This window comes from Microcaecilia unicolor, chromosome 11 (genome assembly GCF_901765095.1).
Source record: "Microcaecilia unicolor chromosome 11, aMicUni1.1, whole genome shotgun sequence".
Classification (NCBI taxonomy): Eukaryota; Metazoa; Chordata; class Amphibia; order Gymnophiona; family Siphonopidae; genus Microcaecilia; species Microcaecilia unicolor.
The window spans coordinates 158,547,013-158,567,371 of NC_044041.1; the positions used below are offsets into that span (position 1 = coordinate 158,547,013).

Consider the following 20,359-nt stretch of genomic DNA (forward strand, 5'->3'; position numbering starts at 1 on the left):
AAGGCGGTATATCAAGTCCCCTTTTCCTTTAAAAACATTGAAGACAGTAGGGAATAAGTAATACGTGAACGTAAAGAGGCTGATAAGGGTAGGAGGTCTGATGGGCCAACATAAAAATGTTGAATTTAATCGTACTGGTCATCAGGAACCAGTGCTGTTCAGTAAGTAAAAGGGTAGCATGATCTGACCTCAGTATTCTGTAACAGTTGAATACATCTTAAAACATAAAGCGGAACACCATCTGAAACAGTTACAGTAATTTAATTTAATGTTGGCATTTATAATCCGCTTAACCATCAAGTTCAAGGCAAAGGACAATCACACATTATAAGCAGGTACTTTCTCTGTCCCTAGAGGGCTCTAAGTGGTTTAAAATCATGCATGGATAAAGGTCTCGAGTGCTCTAGAGACCAGAAAAGGCAAGTTTAGCTTCATTTGTCTTTATTTGAAATTTCATAAATAAAAAAATTTTCTAAAAATGGAATAATCTTTTCAATGAGGTGGAGCTAGGGTGGTGGGGCGGAGCTAGGGTGGTGGGGCGGAGCTAGGATGGGGCCCCACCAAATTGGTCCGCATAGGGCCCCGCACTTGCTAAGACCAGCCCTGAAAGGAATTCCCCTGTGTCTGGAAGATATGCTGAGTAACTGTGGTCTTGAATCACAACTCGAGTGGTTGAAGTTGGTGACTTGTCTGCAATCTGATTGTCTTGACCTGGTAGATAAGAGGCTACAAGGAATGTGTTCATCTGAATGGCAAAGGCCTCAATACAGAGAGTCTCTGTGCAAAGAATGCGTTAACCTGTGTCTTCCTGTTTTGCTCACAGGGAACATTGCCACCTGATGTTGAGCAATTCAGTGGTTCAGATTCACAAAGTGTCTTTGAAAGGGTATATCTTATGGCTCTCAATTCCAAAAGATGATGGGAGAAGTAGCTTCTGTTTTGGACCAGCAGCCTTGAGTATGGATCCACTCTAGATGAGCTCCCCAACCCATTTTTGAAACATCCATTGTGAGATGGAAAATTGTTTGAGGAGGTCTGAATTTCTTGCCTCTGAGAATATTTGGGAGATGACACCACCAGAAAGAGATTAAGGTTATTTGATATAAGAGTTGAGAAAATTGGTTTCAACGCAGTTTTAGAAACTATTGGAGATCCCTTATGTGAAGACAAGTGAAAGAAACCACCTGAAGTATTGCAGCCATTTAACCCAGTAGTTCATGATTTATTTTGCTGATGCTGTGGACCTTAGACGTCACTGCTCCTGGAGTAGAACTCTGGAGGAGTGCAGCGATGTGAGAGGTGAGAGAGGAGGAGCGGATGCAGAGCTGACAGCCGATGGCTGCCTGTGCCCCGCTTCCTTTTTGAAAGCATTTTTGCAGGTTTTTTTTTTTTTGTACCGGCCACTGCTGCTCAAGAGGAGACGCAGCAGTGGCCGGAAATGGCAGCTGCGCTGATGTTGGACGGAGGGGGGGGAGTGGCGGCGACCTGGGGGGGGGGGGGGAGGGTGGAGCAGTGGCTGCGGCGACCTGGGGGGTGGGTGGAGAGGGGGGAGCAGTGGCAACCTGGTGGGTGGTGACCTCAGGGGGGGGGGCATGGCGCCTCCAACGTTCCGAACGCTGCTGTGTTTTGATTGGGCACTTTCGCTGCTGACGCACCCGGAAGTGGGAGGCGTCAACAGAAGCACGAAATGCCTCTCAAGGCTTGTGTCCACGCAGTCAGCTTCAGAACGTTGGAGGCAGTGTTGCCAGGTGGGCGGTTTTACCGCCCAATTGGGCGGTTTTCCGCGACCCGCCGCGGGAAATTTTTGCCCGCGGCGGGTTGCGGTTTTTTGGGCTGGTTTTTGTGCTTCGGGCGGTTTTTTCGGCCGCGGGGGGGCGGGGTTTGTGACGTTTTTGGGTGGGGTTAATGACGTTTTGGGCGGGGTTAGTGACGTGGGAGGCGGGGCCGATGACGTGGGAGGCGGGGCCGATGACGGGGAGGCGGGGCCGATGACGTGAGAGGCGGGGCCGATGACGGGGAGGCGGGGCCGGTGACGTGGGAGGCGGGGCCGGTGACGGCGGGGGCGGGGTTGATGACGCGGGGGTGGGGGTGTCAGGGGCGGGGTTTGTGTTTGGGCGGTTTTTGGGCTGTTTTTTGGGCTCCAGTGGGCTGGAAAAAAAATTTCCACCTGGCAACCCTGGTTGGAGGTGGGTTTTATTATATAGGATATAACCAAAAAGATAAGATGATACTTTTCTATTGTTTTTTTTTTTTACTTCTGCTACAGTCTTTATAAGCCTTGCCACGCAGTGAGTGGAAGCCAGAGCCCGTTTCTCTATTCATTGACCCAAGCTCGTCCCTCTGATTACCTATCTCATCTCTTTCATTCCCACCTAGCTTCTGAGTTTTTCTTACAATGAAAGCACTGAGTTAAAAACTATCCCACCCCTCCCAGAAGGAACACTGAAGGTGTGACAATGTGTTAGGTCAATGGGATACTAGCTGCTTAGTGGCTTTGAAAGTAGTGAATTGTTAAAGAAAAGGATTGGTGTAGAAAGGATTGGGGTGCTATAAGTATAACCAATAGTAAGAGCCTGATAATAGCAGACTTTAAAAATTTATATTTTAATTATTTTTTTCTATATATAGTTTTGGAGGGAAGGATGCAATTATGTTACTTTCTCCTAGAAACAGAGTGAAATTACTTTGATTGGAAATAGTAACTCAACAAAATCAAATTAAAAATTATGAAAATGCAAAGAAAACCCCCAAAACTGAAAAGAAAAAATATTTAAAATTGAACGGACTGAGCAGGACTGAATCTTGGGAAGGGACTGAGAGGCAGTGCGGGTCTTAGTCGCAACTATGGAGTTTAAAAAACTTAGGCGGGAAGAAGAAGACGAGGAGAGGTCAGGACTCGAACAAGATAGATTGTTCACACTGTTTATAGTATGTACAGTTGGACGCACACGAGCCCAGGGACATGCGCGAAAAGTTCTTCTGTTAGAGCTTTCTGAGCTTTAAAAGGACGGATCAGGATCGTCACTGTGACATCACTCCAGCAGCTGTGTGTAGCTACGAGATCTGAAAGTCCGGGGGAGGAAGAAGGGAAACGGTTGGCCCAGTGACGAGCCAGCGATCCATCTTAGCTAAGTTTGAAGGTAGGATGGGGGGATGAGATCGGGAGAGACATGCCGGATCGTGGCAAGGAGAGATATCAGACCACGGGGGATGGGAAGAGTTGCCGTCGCATATGATGAGGGTAATCGTGACTTGGTATCTATGTTACAAATAGATGAGAAACACTTTGGTCCCGGCGTATATAAACCCAAGTGATGGCGAAAGGAGGACGGCGGGCCCTTCGAGGGTACCCCCCAGGTTGTGAGGCGCTTCCTACGACTCGATCCACAATGAGTTGGGGACTGAGAAGGATCTGTCAGCTGCGTAACGTGCGACTGGTTCTGGGCATTGTACTTGTGGTGGTGCTCTTGTGGCTTTACCTTACACTGGAGAGTGACGGCGGCGTGGACAGCAACGTTGACAGGGATAAGGTAAGATGGGTGTCTGGGAAATGGAGGGCTTGGAAGTTGGAATACAAGATATGATGGTTGAAGAGACAGCAGGAGGACTGGAAAGCATGAGGCAAAACGTAAATAGATTGGAGGTGGTGAGGCTCCAGGAGTAGGAACAGGAGCGCTTGAGACGTTGAGAGAGAGAAGAGCAGGCCACTGTCAAAAGCGGAAGCGGGCAAGAAGTGAGGAGAGAATCTGAAGAGTTATGCAGTAGGACAGGATCTTAAGTGAATGTATATGGGGACATAGAAAGCTGAATCCTTTCTTATTTGTTCGAGTTGATCTCATAGCGGGTTAGCGCTGTGGATGAGCCCCCCCCCCCCCAACATTTAGCAAAGGCTTTCATTGTGTTGAGGGAGAGGTAATTTGTATTGTTGGGTACACCCAATCATTTTGAAATATGAGTTCCCCCTTGGATCATCCTTGCTTAATGCAAACATGTTGAGAAGCTTTCTGATATGACTCTAGGTTCACTGTATCCCTAAACTTTAACTGCTGGACATTAGAAGGATGTAGGCATAGACAGCTTGATACATGTGCTTTTTTTCCCTTTTTTTTTTAATGCATATGCTAAGCAGCTGCTGCTGCCTGAGATAAGGTGCTAAGCTCCATGGACTTTTGATCTGAGCTGGTTGACAATTTTTATGTTCAAAAGAAAGAAGGGCCACCATTGTTACAATCAGATGATGGTAAAGCGATCTATAACTATTCACCTTGTGCTTTAGAACCTGACTTGGTTTCAGTAGTACTTCCTTAATTATAAGAATACTAGTAAAAAAAAAAGGCCCATTTCTGACAGACATGAAATGGGCGCTAGCAAGGTTTTCCTTAGAGAGTGTGTGTGTGTGAGAGAGAGTGTGTGTGTCTGAGAGAGACAGAGAGTGAGTGTGTGTGGGGCTCAGAGTTCCATGACCCCCTCCTTCCCTCCCTCCCTCTCCTCCAAGTTCCAGGCCCCCCTTCTGTCCGAGGTACATGCCCCCTCCCTCTCCTCTCCTCCCTCCCTCTCTCTCCTCCTCTCCGAATTCTTGCCCCCCCTTCCCTCCGAGTTCCATGTCCCCTGTTCGGAGTTCCAGACCCCTGTGCCTCCCTCCCTCTCTCTCTCTCTCTCAGTGGCAGCCCGACCTGCGTTGGCCGCCCTCTTCTTGCAGTCATGCGCCTGCCCCTCACCTTCCTGCGTGCCGGCTGTAATTTAAAAGTTGTTACCTCGTGGTCCGGCAACAGCAGTGTAAGTCCAGCAGGCATGACGCTTCAGCCTGCCTTCCCTTCTGTCTCAGCTGTGCCTCTGGTCCTGCCCTCATTTCCTGTTTCCGGAAGGGCAGGACCAGAGGCACAGCTGAGACAGAAGGGAAGGCAGGCTGAAGCGCCGTGCGTACTCTACTTTCACTGCTGCCGGCGTACACTAAGGTAAGAACTTTTAAATTACAGCCGGCACGCAGGAAGGCGAGGGGCAGGCGCAGGACTGCAAGAAGAGGGCAGCCAACGCAGGTCGGGCTGCCACAGAGAGAGAGAAGGAGGGAGGCGTGGGGGTGTGGAACTCCGAAGACAGGGGGGCATGGAACTCGCAGGGTGGGGGAGGGAGGCGCGGGGGAGTGGAACTTCGAAGACAGGGGGGCATGGAACTCGCAGGGGAGGAAGGAGGGAGTGGCCAACACAGGTCGGGCTGCCACTGAGTGAGAGGGAGGGAGGCGGGGAGGTGTGGAACTCCGAAGACAGGGGGCCCTGGAACTCGGAGGAGAGGGGGGCCTGAAATTCGGAGGATGGGGGGGAGGGAGGGGGGCGATTCTCCATCGATTTTGATTCTTCACCTCCAACGTTCTTTTGCTGGCTGGTGCTGGTTTCGCTTTCCTCTCATTGATCCGCCCTCTGAAGTCATCACGTTCCGACGAGAGGACGGACCAATGAGAATTGTGTTACGAACCCAGGCATCCAGACGTAGAACGTTGGAGGTGCAAATTATTATATAGGATAAGCTGTGTGGTTAGTTAACATCTGTGCACAGTATTTGCATGCTGAAAGTACTTGCTGTATTTTCACCCAGTTCTTTTTTGCTGTCTTCTGCAGATATTCAGGACTCCATAGTCTGCTATTGAGACAGACATGGAAAGCAACTGCTTGCCCTGGGATTTGTAGTAGAGTATTGCCACAATTTGGGTTTCTGCCAGGTACTTGTGACCTGGCCTGGCGACTGTTTGGAAAACAGGATACTGGGCTAGATGGACCACTGGTCTGACCCAGTATGACTACTGTTATGTTTTATGTCTTGCTTTGGTGCAAGTTCTGCAGAGTGATAAGGTCTGCCTTATATGCTTTGGCTGTTGCAGGTACAGGTTTTAGGAAACCATGAAGCAAAACAGTTTGAAAGGAAAGGGTGAACAGAGGTTCCCAACTTTTTGGATTGTGTGGACTCTGTTACCCTCCAAAAAGTTCAGGGACTTCCAGTTCATCCCCACCACTCTTCTCAGATCCCTTCCACCCCAGCACTAAGTTTGTCCCCCTACCCCTTTTCTTGCTGTCTCCTATCAGTCTCTCTCCCCCACCTTCCCTTCCCCCTAACCAGTCCACCCAGTATCTCTCTCCCTCCTACACAACCACCTCTGACCCACACCTAAAGCTGCTGCTTCTTCTATTTCCCACAGCTACTGATGCTGCTACTGCTGTTTTCGCAGCTACTTCTGATCCTTCCTCTGCAGCAGGCAATGTATTCTGCTCGCATGGATTACTGCAGATTGAAAAGACTTTTTTCTTCTCTGTACCTGCAAACCTCCTGTAATGGTCACATGGATCCGTGGGAGTCTGCGAGCTACAGGTTAGAAGTCACGGCTAGAACAAGGTGTTATGATATTAGTCTCTAAGGAGAGAGAACAAAGAGCAATGGAAGGAAATATTTTTATACACGCAGTAAGGTTATGAGTAGGGTCTATTTTTATGTCCTTATTTATGTTGTTTTTAGGTGTAAACCATATTCTAGAAGCTTTGTTAATTTGCCCTTGGTGCAGGCATTACGTGTGCCAAAATATATTGGGTATATGAACAAGTTGACATTTTCATCTTCACCACTGTGTAAAGGTTGCTTTCTTAATAAAAGTTGCTGTCATGTATGGCCACTGGTTGACATTGTGCAGCTCTTATTTTCTGGTCTTATCTAAAACAGTAACAATGATTAAGAGGTGTGGGCCAAGCATGGAATATCCTTAATTACAAAATGTGGAAGGATCAGGAAGCAAAATGGAAATATGAAATGTTAATAGTCGTAGGTGTAACACAAACATCTAAGTGGCTAGGTTTTTTGACAGGTTGTGATCGTAAAATCAACTGGCAGCTGCAGGGACAGATTAAAATTATGGCACCCAGGGACAAAGGACTGCTGGGGATGGGTTTGTGATAGGTCAGTGGAGGATCACAGACCAGAGTTTTGGATACTTCCAAAATTTGTCCTATGCATTTGCCTTTGCCTAAACTGGGTCTGGAGTAGCTGGGTCTGTCTGCAAGGCTGCTGGTTCTGTAATTAACTAGAAGTCCTTGCAGAAATACAGGTGCTCATATGGTCTGATCTGTGTTGCAGGTTCCTTAGTAGTAGTGGCTTTTGAGATCATATTAGGATTTTAGATCCAGCTGCTAGTTCATTTCTAATTGGTAAGCTTAAGTTGCAGGCAGCTACATAGCCATGACTATCTGGCAGGAGACCTATGAGATTCAATGTTACTGGCAGTTTAGATTATTGCAGACCCCTGTCTTGAGGCAAAAGAAAGGTTGAGGTGCTAGAAGGAACTAAGTGGGAAACATTTTTGCTGTTCTCAAATGATGGAGCACAGCGGAGAGTGTGCATTCTTTGTATGGTAAAATTTATTACCAAATGCAGTAAAGATTTTATCCTTCAACAAATGTGTGCTAGAAAGCATTTTAAATTTAGTGTATGACTTTCCATGCTGTTGGAAAAGACCTGCATATGGGATCCCCAGTCAGGGACTCAGGTCACAGGAGATCAAAGCCCTGGATGCCCCTCCCCCCCCCAGCCAACCTAAGGATTCTATGGCACAAGACCCCGAAGCCAAGAGCCACCACATAGTCTAAAATCCTTAGTGCCCAACAAATGCCCTGCCCTTAATCCTGCCTCCCCGTATCCTTGTGCAAGAAGCCCTGCCCGCACGGGAGAGGAGGTCCCTGGTGGCCTAATGCCCTATGGAGCTTAGCATTTAAGAAATGTTGAAATGCTCTTGTATGCAAACTCTGCTCCATTTCTGAAAATTATGGTGTTGGGTTCTGGTATGCCCCTCTATGGACTCACACCAGATAAGTTTGACCTGTCCCCAGTGAGCACTCTTATTTACAAGGCAAATTTGTGGGGCTACATAATTAGTTTTGTATTTTGTAGGGTACAGAATGCATGGGGGAAGACTCTGTCTCCAAGCCCGAGCAATGACTACCCACTCAGCAACCAGACTGTCCTGCACCCACCAATCCTTTTGAAGGGTCTGCTGAAATAATTCCACAGCACACACTGGAGTGTAACTGAAACTCCTCTTCACGGAACAGAAAAGGTGTGCTATTTGGTATACGGTTGATTCTTCATAATTGGGATTCCAAGACAGTATTTATAACTCTTAAGTGGGGTCATTGGAACACCTTTTGGTTTGTTTGGCCCCTCCAACCAATCTCCATCCCTGCCCCCAGCTCTCTAATTACTGATGATACATTGGGCAAAATATTGTCAGCCCATAGCCCCAGAAGCCCACCCCATTCCACTACGGCACTACATAGTAACATAAAGATGACGGCAGAAAAAGACCTGCGTGGTCCATCCAGTCTGCCCAACAAGATAAACTCATATGTGCCACTTTTTGTGTATACCTTACCTTGATTTGTACCTGTCTTTTTCAGGTATAAGTATGCCCAGCACTATCCCCGGCCCCCCCCCCCTCAACCACCAGCCCCGCCTCCCACCACCAGCTCTGGCACAGACCGTATAAGTCTGCCCAGCACTATCCCCGCCTCCCACTATCGGCTCTGCCACCCAATCTCGGCTAAGCTCCTGAGGATCCATTCCTTCTGAACAGGATTCCTTTGTTTATCCCACGCATGTTTGAATTCCGTTACCGTTTTCATCTCCACCACCTCCCGTGGGAGGGCATTCCAAGCATCCACTAATCTCTTCGTGAAAAAATACTTCCTGACATTTTTCATGAGTCTGTCCCCCTTCAATCTCATTTCATGTCCTCTCGTTCTACTGCCTTCGCATTAAAAAAGTCTGCCTGAATCAGCCTGCGAACAGCATCATCTGAAAGAGAAAATTGCGCTCCACAACACCGACACGCCTCTGTTTCACAATGCCACCATTAAGCAGCCATCCACTCAGGTCAAAGTATGTTATATTTAGTACGCTTGATGCGCTAAAGTGATGTAACTATTTCTCTTTTTGGGATATAGCATTTTTCCCCTCTTCCCAGGGGCACCTCCGCATTCTCAAGACAAACGTGAACCCTACTCACAACTCCTGAAACACTGCAGATTTTCTCATCCCCCCCTTCCAAGGCTCTTGAAAAATATTTCTTTCCTCGGATCACAGCTGTGATAGCTCAAGCGGCAAAGAGGGAGTTTGAAAAAAAATTATGTTGGAGACAAAAACACATAATGAAAAAATTGTTTAGGTATATTGAAAGCAAGAAGCCAGCAAAAGAATCAGTTGGACCATTACTCACCGAGGGGTAAAAGGGGCACTCAGGCAAGACTTAGCCATAGCGGAGAGATTAAATTAATTCTTTACTTCGGTCTTCACTGAGGAAGATTTAGGAGAGATACCGGTGCCAGAAATGGTATTCAAAGCTGACAAGTCAGAGAAACTGAATGAAATATCATCTATAAATCTGGAAGATGTAAAGGTGCAATTTGACAAATTGAAGAGTAGCAAATCGCTTGGACCAGATGGTATTCATCCCAGAGTACTGATAGAATTGAAAAATGAACTTACAGAACTATTGTTAGTAATGTGTAATTTATCTGTAAAATCAAACATGGTACCGGAAGATTGGAGAGTGGCTGATGTAATGCCGATTTTTATTTATTTAATTTATTTTAAACACTTCTAACCTGCTTATAAACTAGGTGGTTTCCATAAAAACATGCATACCAATGTAAAACAAAATGTTATCAATTTACAGAAATATAACATAAAATGTTACTAACATAGTTTAAAAAAAAAAAGGTTCTCGAGGTGATCTGGGAAATTATAGAGCGGTGAGCAAAATGGTAGAGACTGTTATAAAGAACAAAATTACAGAGCACATTCAAAAGCATGGATTGAGACAAAGCCAACATAGATTTACTGAAGGGAAATCTTGCCTCACCAATCTATTACATTTCTTTTGAAGGGGTGAACAAACATGTGGATAAAGGTGAGCCAGTCGATATTGTGTATTTGGATTTTCAAAAGGCATTTGACAAAGTACATTATGAAAGACTCCAGAGGAAATTGGAGAGTCATGGGATATGAGGTAGTGTTCTATTGTGGATTAAAAACTGGTTAAAAGATAGAAAACGTAGAGTAGGGTTAAATGGTCAGTATTCTCAATGGAAAGGTAGATATTGGGGTTCCCCAGAGGTCTGTACTGGGACCTGCTGCTTTTTAACATATTTAGAAGACTTCCGGTGGGGTTATGGAGTAGCAAGGACGTAGGAGAAAGCTGCTCCGGAGCACCCAAATCATCTGCACGCTGTAACAGCCTTCCCTCTGGTGTGGAGAGAGATAATTAACTTTGAACAAGCAGACAGCCCTCGTTAAAGCAAGGATCGCAATTAGTGAAGCGGATGGCTTCAAAATCAGTCCGGAAAAATCCCAAGGAAAAAGCCCGGAATAACGAGGCAAAGATGGCGGACAGGGCCGCGCCGCCCTCTCTAACCCCCAGCTCTCTTTGGGCAGCGGAGATAACAGACAAGGTAAAGCTGGTGGTCGAGCAGGCGGTGGGGATGAAACTACAACTCATTTTGGATAAATTGGAGGAGTTTGAGGAGCGGCGTGTGACGCTGGTGACAGAGCTACAAGCGGTGCAACACAGAGTAGAGCAAGTAGAAGACAACATACAAAAAGTCTCAGAGGAGCAGCCGCGACTGAGCGCCTGTTTGGCCGACGTGGAAGCTAAATTAGATAATTTAGAGAATCACTCACGTCGGAATAATCTTCATTTGGTGGGACCTATGTAAGTTTTTAGAGATATGGCTGCCCACAACATTATCAAAGGTGGATCTTACACTGAAAGTGGAGAGAGCACACAGATTGGGCCAGCATAGAGAGAGAACGGATCGGCCTAGAGTGGTAATATTTCGGATCCTTAATTATGCCCATAAAATGGCAATTTTACAAGCCTTAAGGGTGGGACAATCTCTTGAATATCAGAATTCACGTGTTCTATGTTTTCAGGACTATTCGACTAAAGTTTCAGCGGCATGCAAGGACTTTGCTCCCTTATGTACCAAGCTTTTGGATTGAAATATAAGTTTAGCCTTTTGTATCCGGCGAAGCTCAAACTGATTGATAATGGTCAAGTGTTATTTTTTGACCGGGTGGCGGAGGCAAGGGTGTATGTAGACAAGATGACGGCAGCGCAACAAAATGGATAAAGATCTTGGCATGATTGCAGAGAGCTGGAGCCCTTTGGGAGGCAAGGGACTGTGAGCTGTTATGTCTGCGGATGAGGCTGTGCTGTTTTTTGCCAGGGGAGTGGAGGCTGGGACACTCTTGGTGCAGGGGTTTGTTTCCAAATAACAGCTGTTAGAGTAATAATTTCCTCTGTGATTAGTGTAACATGACGGCACTTCAGGTTGTAACCTGGAATGTTGGGGGAATCCACTCCCCGATTAAAAGGCAAAAGTTATTGAAAGCTCTCAATGACAGAAGCGCTTCTATAGCATTCTTACAAGAGACACACCTCTCGAAGGTGGAGCATGCTAAGTTGAAGCGCTGGTGGGTGGAAGAGATTTTTGATTCCCCAGCTGTGGGTAGAAAAGAAGGAGTGGTGACACTAATCCGAAAAGGCCTACATGTAGACATGAAGTGGGTAGTAGCGGACCCGAGGGGGAGGTTTGTCCTAGCCTCAGTGGTACTGGAGCGACAGCCACTATTATTATGCAACATATATGCCCCAAATAATTGTGTGAGAGCATTTTTTGCACAGATTACCCACAGGATTCAGGACTTTGGGGAAGTTCCAATATTGTTGGGGGGGGAGGGACTTGAACGACATGGTAGATCTACTATGGATAGATCTCAACCGACGGGGAGAGAGCTGGCCAGAACTGAGAGGGGTATTCCTAGAATGTGCACTGCTTTAGAGTTGGTTGATGTGTGGAGAACATTATATCCTTTGGAGAAAGATTATACACGTGTTTCTCGAGCTCACTCTACGATGTCAAGAATAGATTATGTATTGCTATCGCGGGAACTCGACCTTGGTGGAGGATGCCCGGATTGGGCCTATAATGATTTCAGATCATGCTTGGGTAGAAATTAGAATGAGTTTGGGCGGGTCTCCTCCCTTAACTGGCACATGGCAATTTCCTGCTTTCTTATATCGGGACAGTCAGTTCTTGCCGTTTTTGTTAGCTAAGTGGCACAAATACAGGGGTAACAATGAAGCTCATAGGACTGACCCAATCCTTTTTTGGGAGTCAGCGAAGGCCTTTCTTCGGGGAGAAATTATTTCTTATGTTGCCTTTAAAAGGAAAGTTAGGAATAGGGAGGTGCTACGTCTAGAGAAGCGGGTGACAACTCCTTCGGCGGCAGTATGGGATGGGGCACTCGCTGAGGGTTAGGACTCAGTTACTAAAGGCACAGCAAGCCTTGAACGAGCTTTTACATGAGAAGGCCAAGAAATCTTTTGCGTATTATCAGTATCAGCTTTATCGATTTGCCAATAAAAGCGGGAGACTTTTGGCTAGATTAGCAAATAAGAAGGTGGGCACTCGTAAAATACTTACACCGACAGATGATAGAGGAGGCCGGGTACATACTGATGTTGAGATCAACACAGTTTTTTGAAAAACTTTTTTAGGCAGCTGTATACGCTGCAAACTGAGTTAGCGATGCCTAGTGAAGCATACCTTTCTAGTATTGATCTGCCTAAGGTGTCTGACTTGGAGTTGGGAGTGTTGAATGAGCCTATTGTTGTGGAGGAGGTGGAATGGGTACTTAAGCAAAGCCGGTTTGGCAAGGCCCCTGGGCCGGATGAAATGCGGCATGAATTTTATAAGCTTTTGCAATCTGAGATAAGTCCCTTGCTGACAGAAGTCCAATCTATTTGTTAAACGCGGAGACCAAATGTTTGGCTAAGATATTGGCAAACAGGCTGTCGAGATTTCTTCCCTTCTTGGTAGTGGAACCGCAGGTGGGATTCACTTGTGGCAGAGTGATTGCTAAGAATATGAGACGAATACTGGTGGCACTGGAAATGGTTCACAAAGAGCAGACACCAGCCCTTTTAATCAGCTTTGATGCCGAAAAGGCGTTTGATAGGGTGGAGTGGGATTTTCTCTTTGGAGTGTTGAAGGCATATGGTATTATTGGATTTTTTTGCCCAGGTGGTAAAAACCTTATATACTGAGCCCAGAGCACAAGTGTATGCTAATGGACTGCTCTCCGACTTGTTTCCAATTAATAGGGGAACTAGACAAGGGTGTTCTTTGTCGCCGCTTCTTTTTGTTCTCACACTAGACCCCTTATTACGGTAAATTCAGGGTAATGTGGGTATCCGAGGGGCGCGAGTTTGGGACGTCGTTTTTAAGACAGCTGCTTTTGCCGATGATTTATTGATATTACTAACGGATCCTCATCAGTTTCTACCACATCTTATGGAAAGCCTAGCAGAGTATGGTGATTTTTCCAGATTCCAACTAAACCTTGTTAAATCAGAGGCACTAGCCAGCACTGAGGGGTTGCGGACTGAATGGGGAGATAACTTTCCACTGTGTTGGGCTCATGGATTTTTTTGATATTTGGGAATTCAATTGCCGATGAATCCGGCTCACCTATATGATGTTAACATCTCAAAGCTGCTCAGGGACACGAAAGAGCAGCTGTTAGTCTGGTCTTCGATTCCTTTATCTCTTCTAGGATGAATACATTTATATCGCATGATAATCTTCCCACGGTGGCTTTATGTGTTGCAGTTGCTTCCGATTCGTTTATTACGGTGAGATATGATCACGCTTCGATCGATAGTGGTAAAGTTCTGCTGGGCAGGAAGAAAGCCCAAGTTGAGATGGCAACGTATGGTTGGGGCTCAGAGTCAGGGGGGCCTGGGATTGCCAGATATGCGCTTATATAATCAGACGTGTTTATTGCGCCACCTACAGGACTGGATCTTGGGCTCTACCGCTTATACGGACCTGGCCATGGAACTGGCGTATTTCGGCCCATGGCATTTGAACTATTTGATACACGCTCCCCTAAAACGGCTCCCTGAGAGGGTTCAAAATAGTGTACTACTCAGGCCTTTGTGGCTTTTGTGGCAAGAGTGGCTTCAGTTGTGGGGGCAGAGACCGACTAGTAACGTATTGTTACCTTTGCAAGGAAATGCTGATTTTACGCCGGGAAGAGAAAACGCTATTTTTCATAGTCTAGAGGATCAGGGGGTGACTTTGTTGGAAATTTCATTCAGGCTGAGGGGTCTTTAGTTTCGGTACATGACTTTGTGCAGCAGTGTACGCGAGGCCCAGCAGCAAATTTTGCTTATCAATTATCTCATTATGTGCAGGCCCTCCTGAGGGATAGTTTAACACCAGGTTTTGGGGAAAGATTAAGGAAATTCTTAGAGGGAGATGTGGCCGGGCAAGTATCGGTGTCACGGTTCTATAAGGAGTTGGGGAGGTATCAGCCAGCTAGAAATGTGCAGGAGGTGTTGGCTCGTTGGAGTCAGGAAGTGCAGAGGCCGATTTCTGAGCGCCTCATAGCGGCATCACTTGTGGGGGTAGCCCGGCTAGTGCACAGTGCGGAGCTTCAGGAATGTCATTTCAGAACAGTGCACAGAGCTTATTTTTCTCAAAGGCGGGTATTCCATGCGGGAGTGGTGGATACGGACAAATGCCATAAATGCGAGCGGTGGGCGCTTTCTTGCATGGTATGTGGCAGTGTAGATACATCAAAATGTTCTGGTCGGCTATCTCCAGTTTTTTCCGTAGGGTACTGGGGCGCCCAGTGGCTCTCACGTTTGAGAGAGTGATGTTTAGCTCCATCAATTTGTGGAGAGCTGGCACACAAGGAGAGCAACTTTTTTTAAGCAAGTCGTGTGTTAGGGAAGAAGTGCATCCTTAATCACTGGGTGTCGGATGGACCTCCCTCCTATTGGTACTGGAGGAATAAGTTACATCAGCTCAAGTTATGGGGCCCGACTCTTGCCTAAGAGGCAGCAGAGAATTTTGGCCGTATGGTGGGCATATTTGAACAAGGACCCGAAGTGGTGAACTGGATTAGGAACTGGTTGACGGACAGACGCCAGAGGGTGGTGGTGAATGGAATTCGCTCGGAGGAGCGAAAGGTAAGTAGTGGAGTGCCTCAAGGATCGGTGCTGGGGCCGATTCTGTTCAATATATTTGTGAGTGACATTGCCGAAGGGTTAGAAGGTAAAGTTTGCCTATTTGCGGATGATACTAAGATCTGTAACAGAGTGGACACCCCGGAGGGAGTGGAAAACATGAAAAAGGACATACGGTAGCTAGAAGAATGGTCTAAGGTTTGGCAATTAAAATTCAATGCGAAGAAATGCAAAGTGATGCACTTAGGAAGTAGAAATCCACGGGAGACGTATGTGTTAGGCGGGGAGAGTCTGATAGGTACGGGTGGAGAGAGGGATCTTGAGGTGATAGTATCTGAGGATTTGAAGGCGACGAAACAGTGTGACAAGGCGGTGGCAGTAGCTAGAAGGTTGTTAGGCTGTATAAAGAGAGGTGTGACCAGCAGAAGAAAGGGGGTGTTGATGCCCCTGTATAAGTCGTTGGTGAGGCCCCACCTAGAGTATTGTGTTCAGTTTTGGAGGCCGTATCTTGTTAAGGATGTAAAAAGAATTGAAGCGGTGCAAGGAAAAGCTACGAGAATGGTATGGGATTTGCGTTACAAATACGTATGAGGAGAGACTTGCTGAACTAAACATGTATACTCTGGAGGAAAGGAGAAACAGGGGTGATATGATACAGACGTTCAAATATTTGAAAGGTATTAATCCGCAAACGAATCTTTTCCGGAGATGGGAAGGTGGTAGAACGAGAGGACATGAAATGAGATTGAAGGGGGGCAGACTCAAGAAAAATGTCAGGAAGTATTTTTTCACGGAGAGAGTAGCGGATGCTTGGAATGCCCTCCCGCGGGAGGTGGTGGAAATGAAAACGGTAACGGAATTCAAACATGCGTGGGATAAGCATAAAGGAATCCTGTGCCGAAGGAATGGATCCTCAGGAGCTTAGTCAAGATCGGGAGGCGGGGCTGGTGGTTGGGAGGCGGGGATAGGGCTGGGCAGACTTGTACGGTCTGTGCCAGAGCCGGGGTTGGGAGGCAGGGCTGGGGAGGTGAGGATAGTGCTGGGCAGACTTATATGGTCTGTGCCTGTGCCAGAGCCGGTGGTTGGGAGGCGGGGATAGTGCGGGGCAGACTTATACGGTCTGTGCCCTGAAGAGCACAGGTACAAATCAAAGTAGGGTATACACAAAAAGCAGCAAATATGAGTTATCTTGTTGGGCAGACTGGATGGACCGTGCAGGTCTTTTTCTGCCGTCATCTACTATGTTACTAAGGCATATTTTCAAAGCACTTTGGGAGGCTAAGTTCCATAGGTTTCTATGGAACTTTGGGAGGCTAAGTGCTTTGAAAATGAGCCTCTATGTAATGGCACACAGTCAAGTTCTGAATAGTTTTCCCTGGGGAGTCAAGTAAAGCATAGAAGGTTGGTGAATGAGGGCTGCACACAGGACCTGGGAGGGAGGGTAGGGAAGATGGGAGTTTCGGGAGTCAGGCAAGGAAGAGGGAGGGTGGACGGGAAGGAGGGGAAGGGGAGTGGGTGGTAGGGGGGGAGGGTTAAAGTCTCTTAAGTTGCGATTGAGAATATAACTTTTAGAAATAGCAAGCTGTTTCTATTTGCAAATAGTAGACTGTTGGAAAAGTTACTGATTAGCTACGATGAGCTGTTATCAAGGAATTAACATTTATTAGTTTCCAGTTAATAAGGAACTGCCAAGTGAGTGAGAGTATCCTAAATTGTAGACTAAATATTACAGTTAATTTGGAGGGCTGGGTTTTGAAAACTGTATGCTTAAATGTTTAACAGATACTGAAAGGGGGGAGGGATATGGGATATAAAAGTAAAATTTGAGCTCAGCTTCCTGCAATTAGGTCTAACGATTGTCTGGTTTGTATTTGCATCAAAATGCAGAAGTACTCTGTATCTGTCTTGTTTTCAATAAAAATCGTTAAAAGTTAACATATTTATAAATGATCTAGAGATGGGAGTAACTAGTGAGGTAATTAAATTTGCTGACAAAGTTATTCAAAGTTGTTAAATTGCAAGAGGATTGTGAAATATTACAAGAGGACCTTATGAGACTGGGGAGACTGGGCAGATGACGTTTAGTGTGAGCAAGTGCAAAGTGATGCATGTGGGAAAGAGGAACCCGTACTATAGCTATGTAATGCAAGGTTCCACATTAGAAGTCGCCAACCAGGAAAGGGATCTAGGTGTCATCGTTGATGACATGTTGAAACCCTCTGTTCAATGTGCGGCGGCAGCGGCTAAGAAAGCAAATAGAATGTTAGGTATTATTAGGAAAGGAATGGAAAACAAAAATGAGGATGTTATGAAGCCTTTGTATCGCTCCATGGTGCGACCGCACCTCGAATATTGTGTTCAATTCTGGTCATCTCAAAAAAGATATAGTGGAATTAGAAAAGATACAAAGAAGGGACGACTTCCCTATGAGGAAAGGCTAAAGTGGCTAGGACTCTTCAGCTTGGTGAAAAGACGGCTGAGGGGAGATATGATAGAGGTCTATAAAAGAATGAGTGGAGTGGAAGGGGTAGATGTAAATCGCTTGTTTATTCTTTCCAAAACTCCTAACGATTTGGACAAAATATTTGTTCACTCAACATGTAATTAAACTCTGGAATTCTTTGCCACAGCATGTAGTAAAAGCAGTTAGCTTAGCAGGGTTTAAAAAAAGGCTTAGATAGCTTCCTAAAAGAAAAGTCCATAAGCCATTATTGAAATGGACTTGCGGAAAATCCACTGGTTATTTCTAGGATAAGCAGCATAAAATGTATTGTTTTGGGATCTTGCCAGGTACTTGTAACCTGGATTGGCCACTGTTGGAAACAGGATGCTGGGCTTGATTGACCTTCAGTCTGTCCCAGTATGGCAATACTTATGAGATGGGCCCCCTCCCCTTCCCTTTAGCTTAGCTTGAGCCCCATGTCACTCGGCTCCTCTCTGGATCTGGGTGGCAGGATAAACTTTCTGGGGGAAAAAACCTCTACATTTTCTCTTGGATCCTCCCACGAGGTAAGGCTTAGGTAGCACTTACTCCCCATTACTCCCTTTCATTTGTCTCTGGCCCAGTGACTCCAGATACTGGCTCCCAAATCAACTAGGCAGAAAGGAGCCTCCATTGATGAAGGTCTTATAGAGCAGGCGCCAAGACCAAAGCATGGATGAGAATAGACTCTTTTCCTCCAAAATGGGGCCTTTTATAACTTAGGGATTCCTAGTTCCTCCTCTGAGGAACTCTTCCTAGGAGCATATTTATGTTGCTTCCAGGGCAGATCAACCCCTGAAAGGGCACATCAGGGAAAAGTTTACCTCCTGTTGCAAGGACCTAGTGACACCTGGGTCATGTACATTCGTGAGTAAGTTCCAGGAGGTAGGAGGAGTAACATCCAATGAGCCAGAAAGGGCTTGGAGGGCATTAGTAGGCCACCAGGATATCTGGCCTACCCAGGAGTCCACAGCTCTGGGTTCATTTGGCCAGAGACTCTCTGGCTTAGGGCTTCTAGCCTGGACCATAGATCTGCCTTTTTTCCAAATTAAAACAATGGTAGAGTGTATAACACTACTGTTTTTCTAAAGCACAGCTGTTTTTCTAAAGCACAGCTTAGCGCATAGTTACACTCTGATTTTGATGAGTATTTTAAATTGTGTAAAAAATGTTTTAGCATGCTTTGCATTGGCGTATCATTAATTTACCATGGGGCTCTTTTTCGAAAGAGAAAAACGTCTAAAAAGTTGCTTAAAGCAGCATTTGGGCATTTTCCTCACAAAATTGTCTAAATCAGTATTTTCAAAACCTGTTTTTTTTAGACGTTTTTCTATGCTGTTTGTCTTCAGTGTGTCCAAATCTCAAGGGGCGTGTTAAAGGCGGGATTTGGACGTTCTTAAGACTTGGATGTTTTTCAGCCATAATGGAACAAAACAAAACCATTCAGGACTAAAACGTTTTGAGCTAGACCTCTTTTTAGAATGAATAAGGCACGAAAAGGTGCCCTAATTGACCAGATGTCCACTGGAGAGAATAAGGGATGACCTCCCCATACTCCCCCATTGGTCACTGACCCTCTCCCAACCCCCAAAAATGTGATTAAAAACATTTCTTGCCAGCCTCAGATGTTATACTCTGGTCTGTTAGATCAGCATGGAGTTACTTGGAGTAGTCTAGTGGTGGGTGCAGAGCACTGCAGGCAGGTGGACCCAGGCCCTTACATCCCCCTACCTGTTACACTTGTGATGGAAACTGTGAGCCCTCCAAAACTCACCAGAAACCCACTGTACCCACATATTGGTGCCCCCTTCTCCTATAAGGGCTATTGTAGGGGGGTGTAAAGTTGGGGGTAGTGGGTTTTGGGGGGCTCAGCAGACAAAGGGAGCAATGGTGAGATGTGTACCAGGGAGCATTTATTTGAAGTCCAACTCAGTGCTACCCCTAGGGTGTTCCACTGCTCTCCTGAGATGCCAGGGGGGCCAGACTACTTAAAATGCTGGCCCCTCCTACATCTCAGCAGCTTGAGGTTCTACATTTTTCACCAGGACAGCTTTGTTTTTCGAAAATGGTAAAAGAAAAACCAACACGTACAAAGTACAAAACCTTATTTGAAATTGTATTTTCAACAAAAAAATAGACTTTTCCTTTTTCAAAAATGACTTTCTTTCCTACTCGGATTTTGGACGTTTTGTGCAAAATGTCCAAAGTCAGACTTAAGACGTCATATCGAAAATGCCCCTCCACGTGTTCTTTTAACATGTATATATTTTTAACACTTAAGGAAAGTAAACGATGTGCTAAACATTAGCTCATATTTTTATTTAGGCTTCATTATAGTAGGGTGAAAGACTGCCCTGAATAGGGAGAGCTCTTGTGGGGTTGTGCTCTGTGGTTGGCAACTAGGAATTACCCTTATTGGTGCGGACAGAGTAACTGGGCAGATGAAGCAAACCAGATCTATTTTTTTTCTGCCATCATTTAATGTTACTCTGTGAAAGGTAGTGTCTCACTTTCTCACTGGCTTCTTCCTCTGCTTCCCCATTCCCCAACAGGATGATCTTTTTATTTTTTTTTTTTCTGTCATTTAATGTTACTCTGTGAAAGTACATAAGTATTGCCATACTGGGACAGACCAAAGGTCCATCAAGCCCAGCATCCTGTTTCCAACAGTGGCCAATCCAGGTCACAAATACCTGGCAAGATCCCAAAAAAAGTACAAAACATTTTATGCTGCTTATCCCAGAAATATTTTCCCCAAGTCCAATTTAATAATGGTCATAGGAAGCCGTCCAAACTGTTTAAAAACT

General features: G+C 45.9%; 1 protein-coding gene across 1 annotated transcript in view; it reads left to right on the forward strand.

Moving 5' to 3' along the window:
* Positions 1-3,026: 3,026 nt before the first annotated feature.
* The window catches only part of QPCTL (glutaminyl-peptide cyclotransferase like), a 46,467-nt gene continuing 29,134 nt past the window's right edge, over positions 3,027-20,359 (forward strand). The window contains exons 1-2 of the mRNA XM_030217894.1: positions 3,027-3,140; positions 3,275-3,530. Coding sequence (XP_030073754.1) covers positions 3,315-3,530 — 216 coding nt within the window. The 5' untranslated portion in view covers positions 3,027-3,140; positions 3,275-3,314. The remainder of the gene's footprint in view (positions 3,141-3,274; positions 3,531-20,359) is intronic.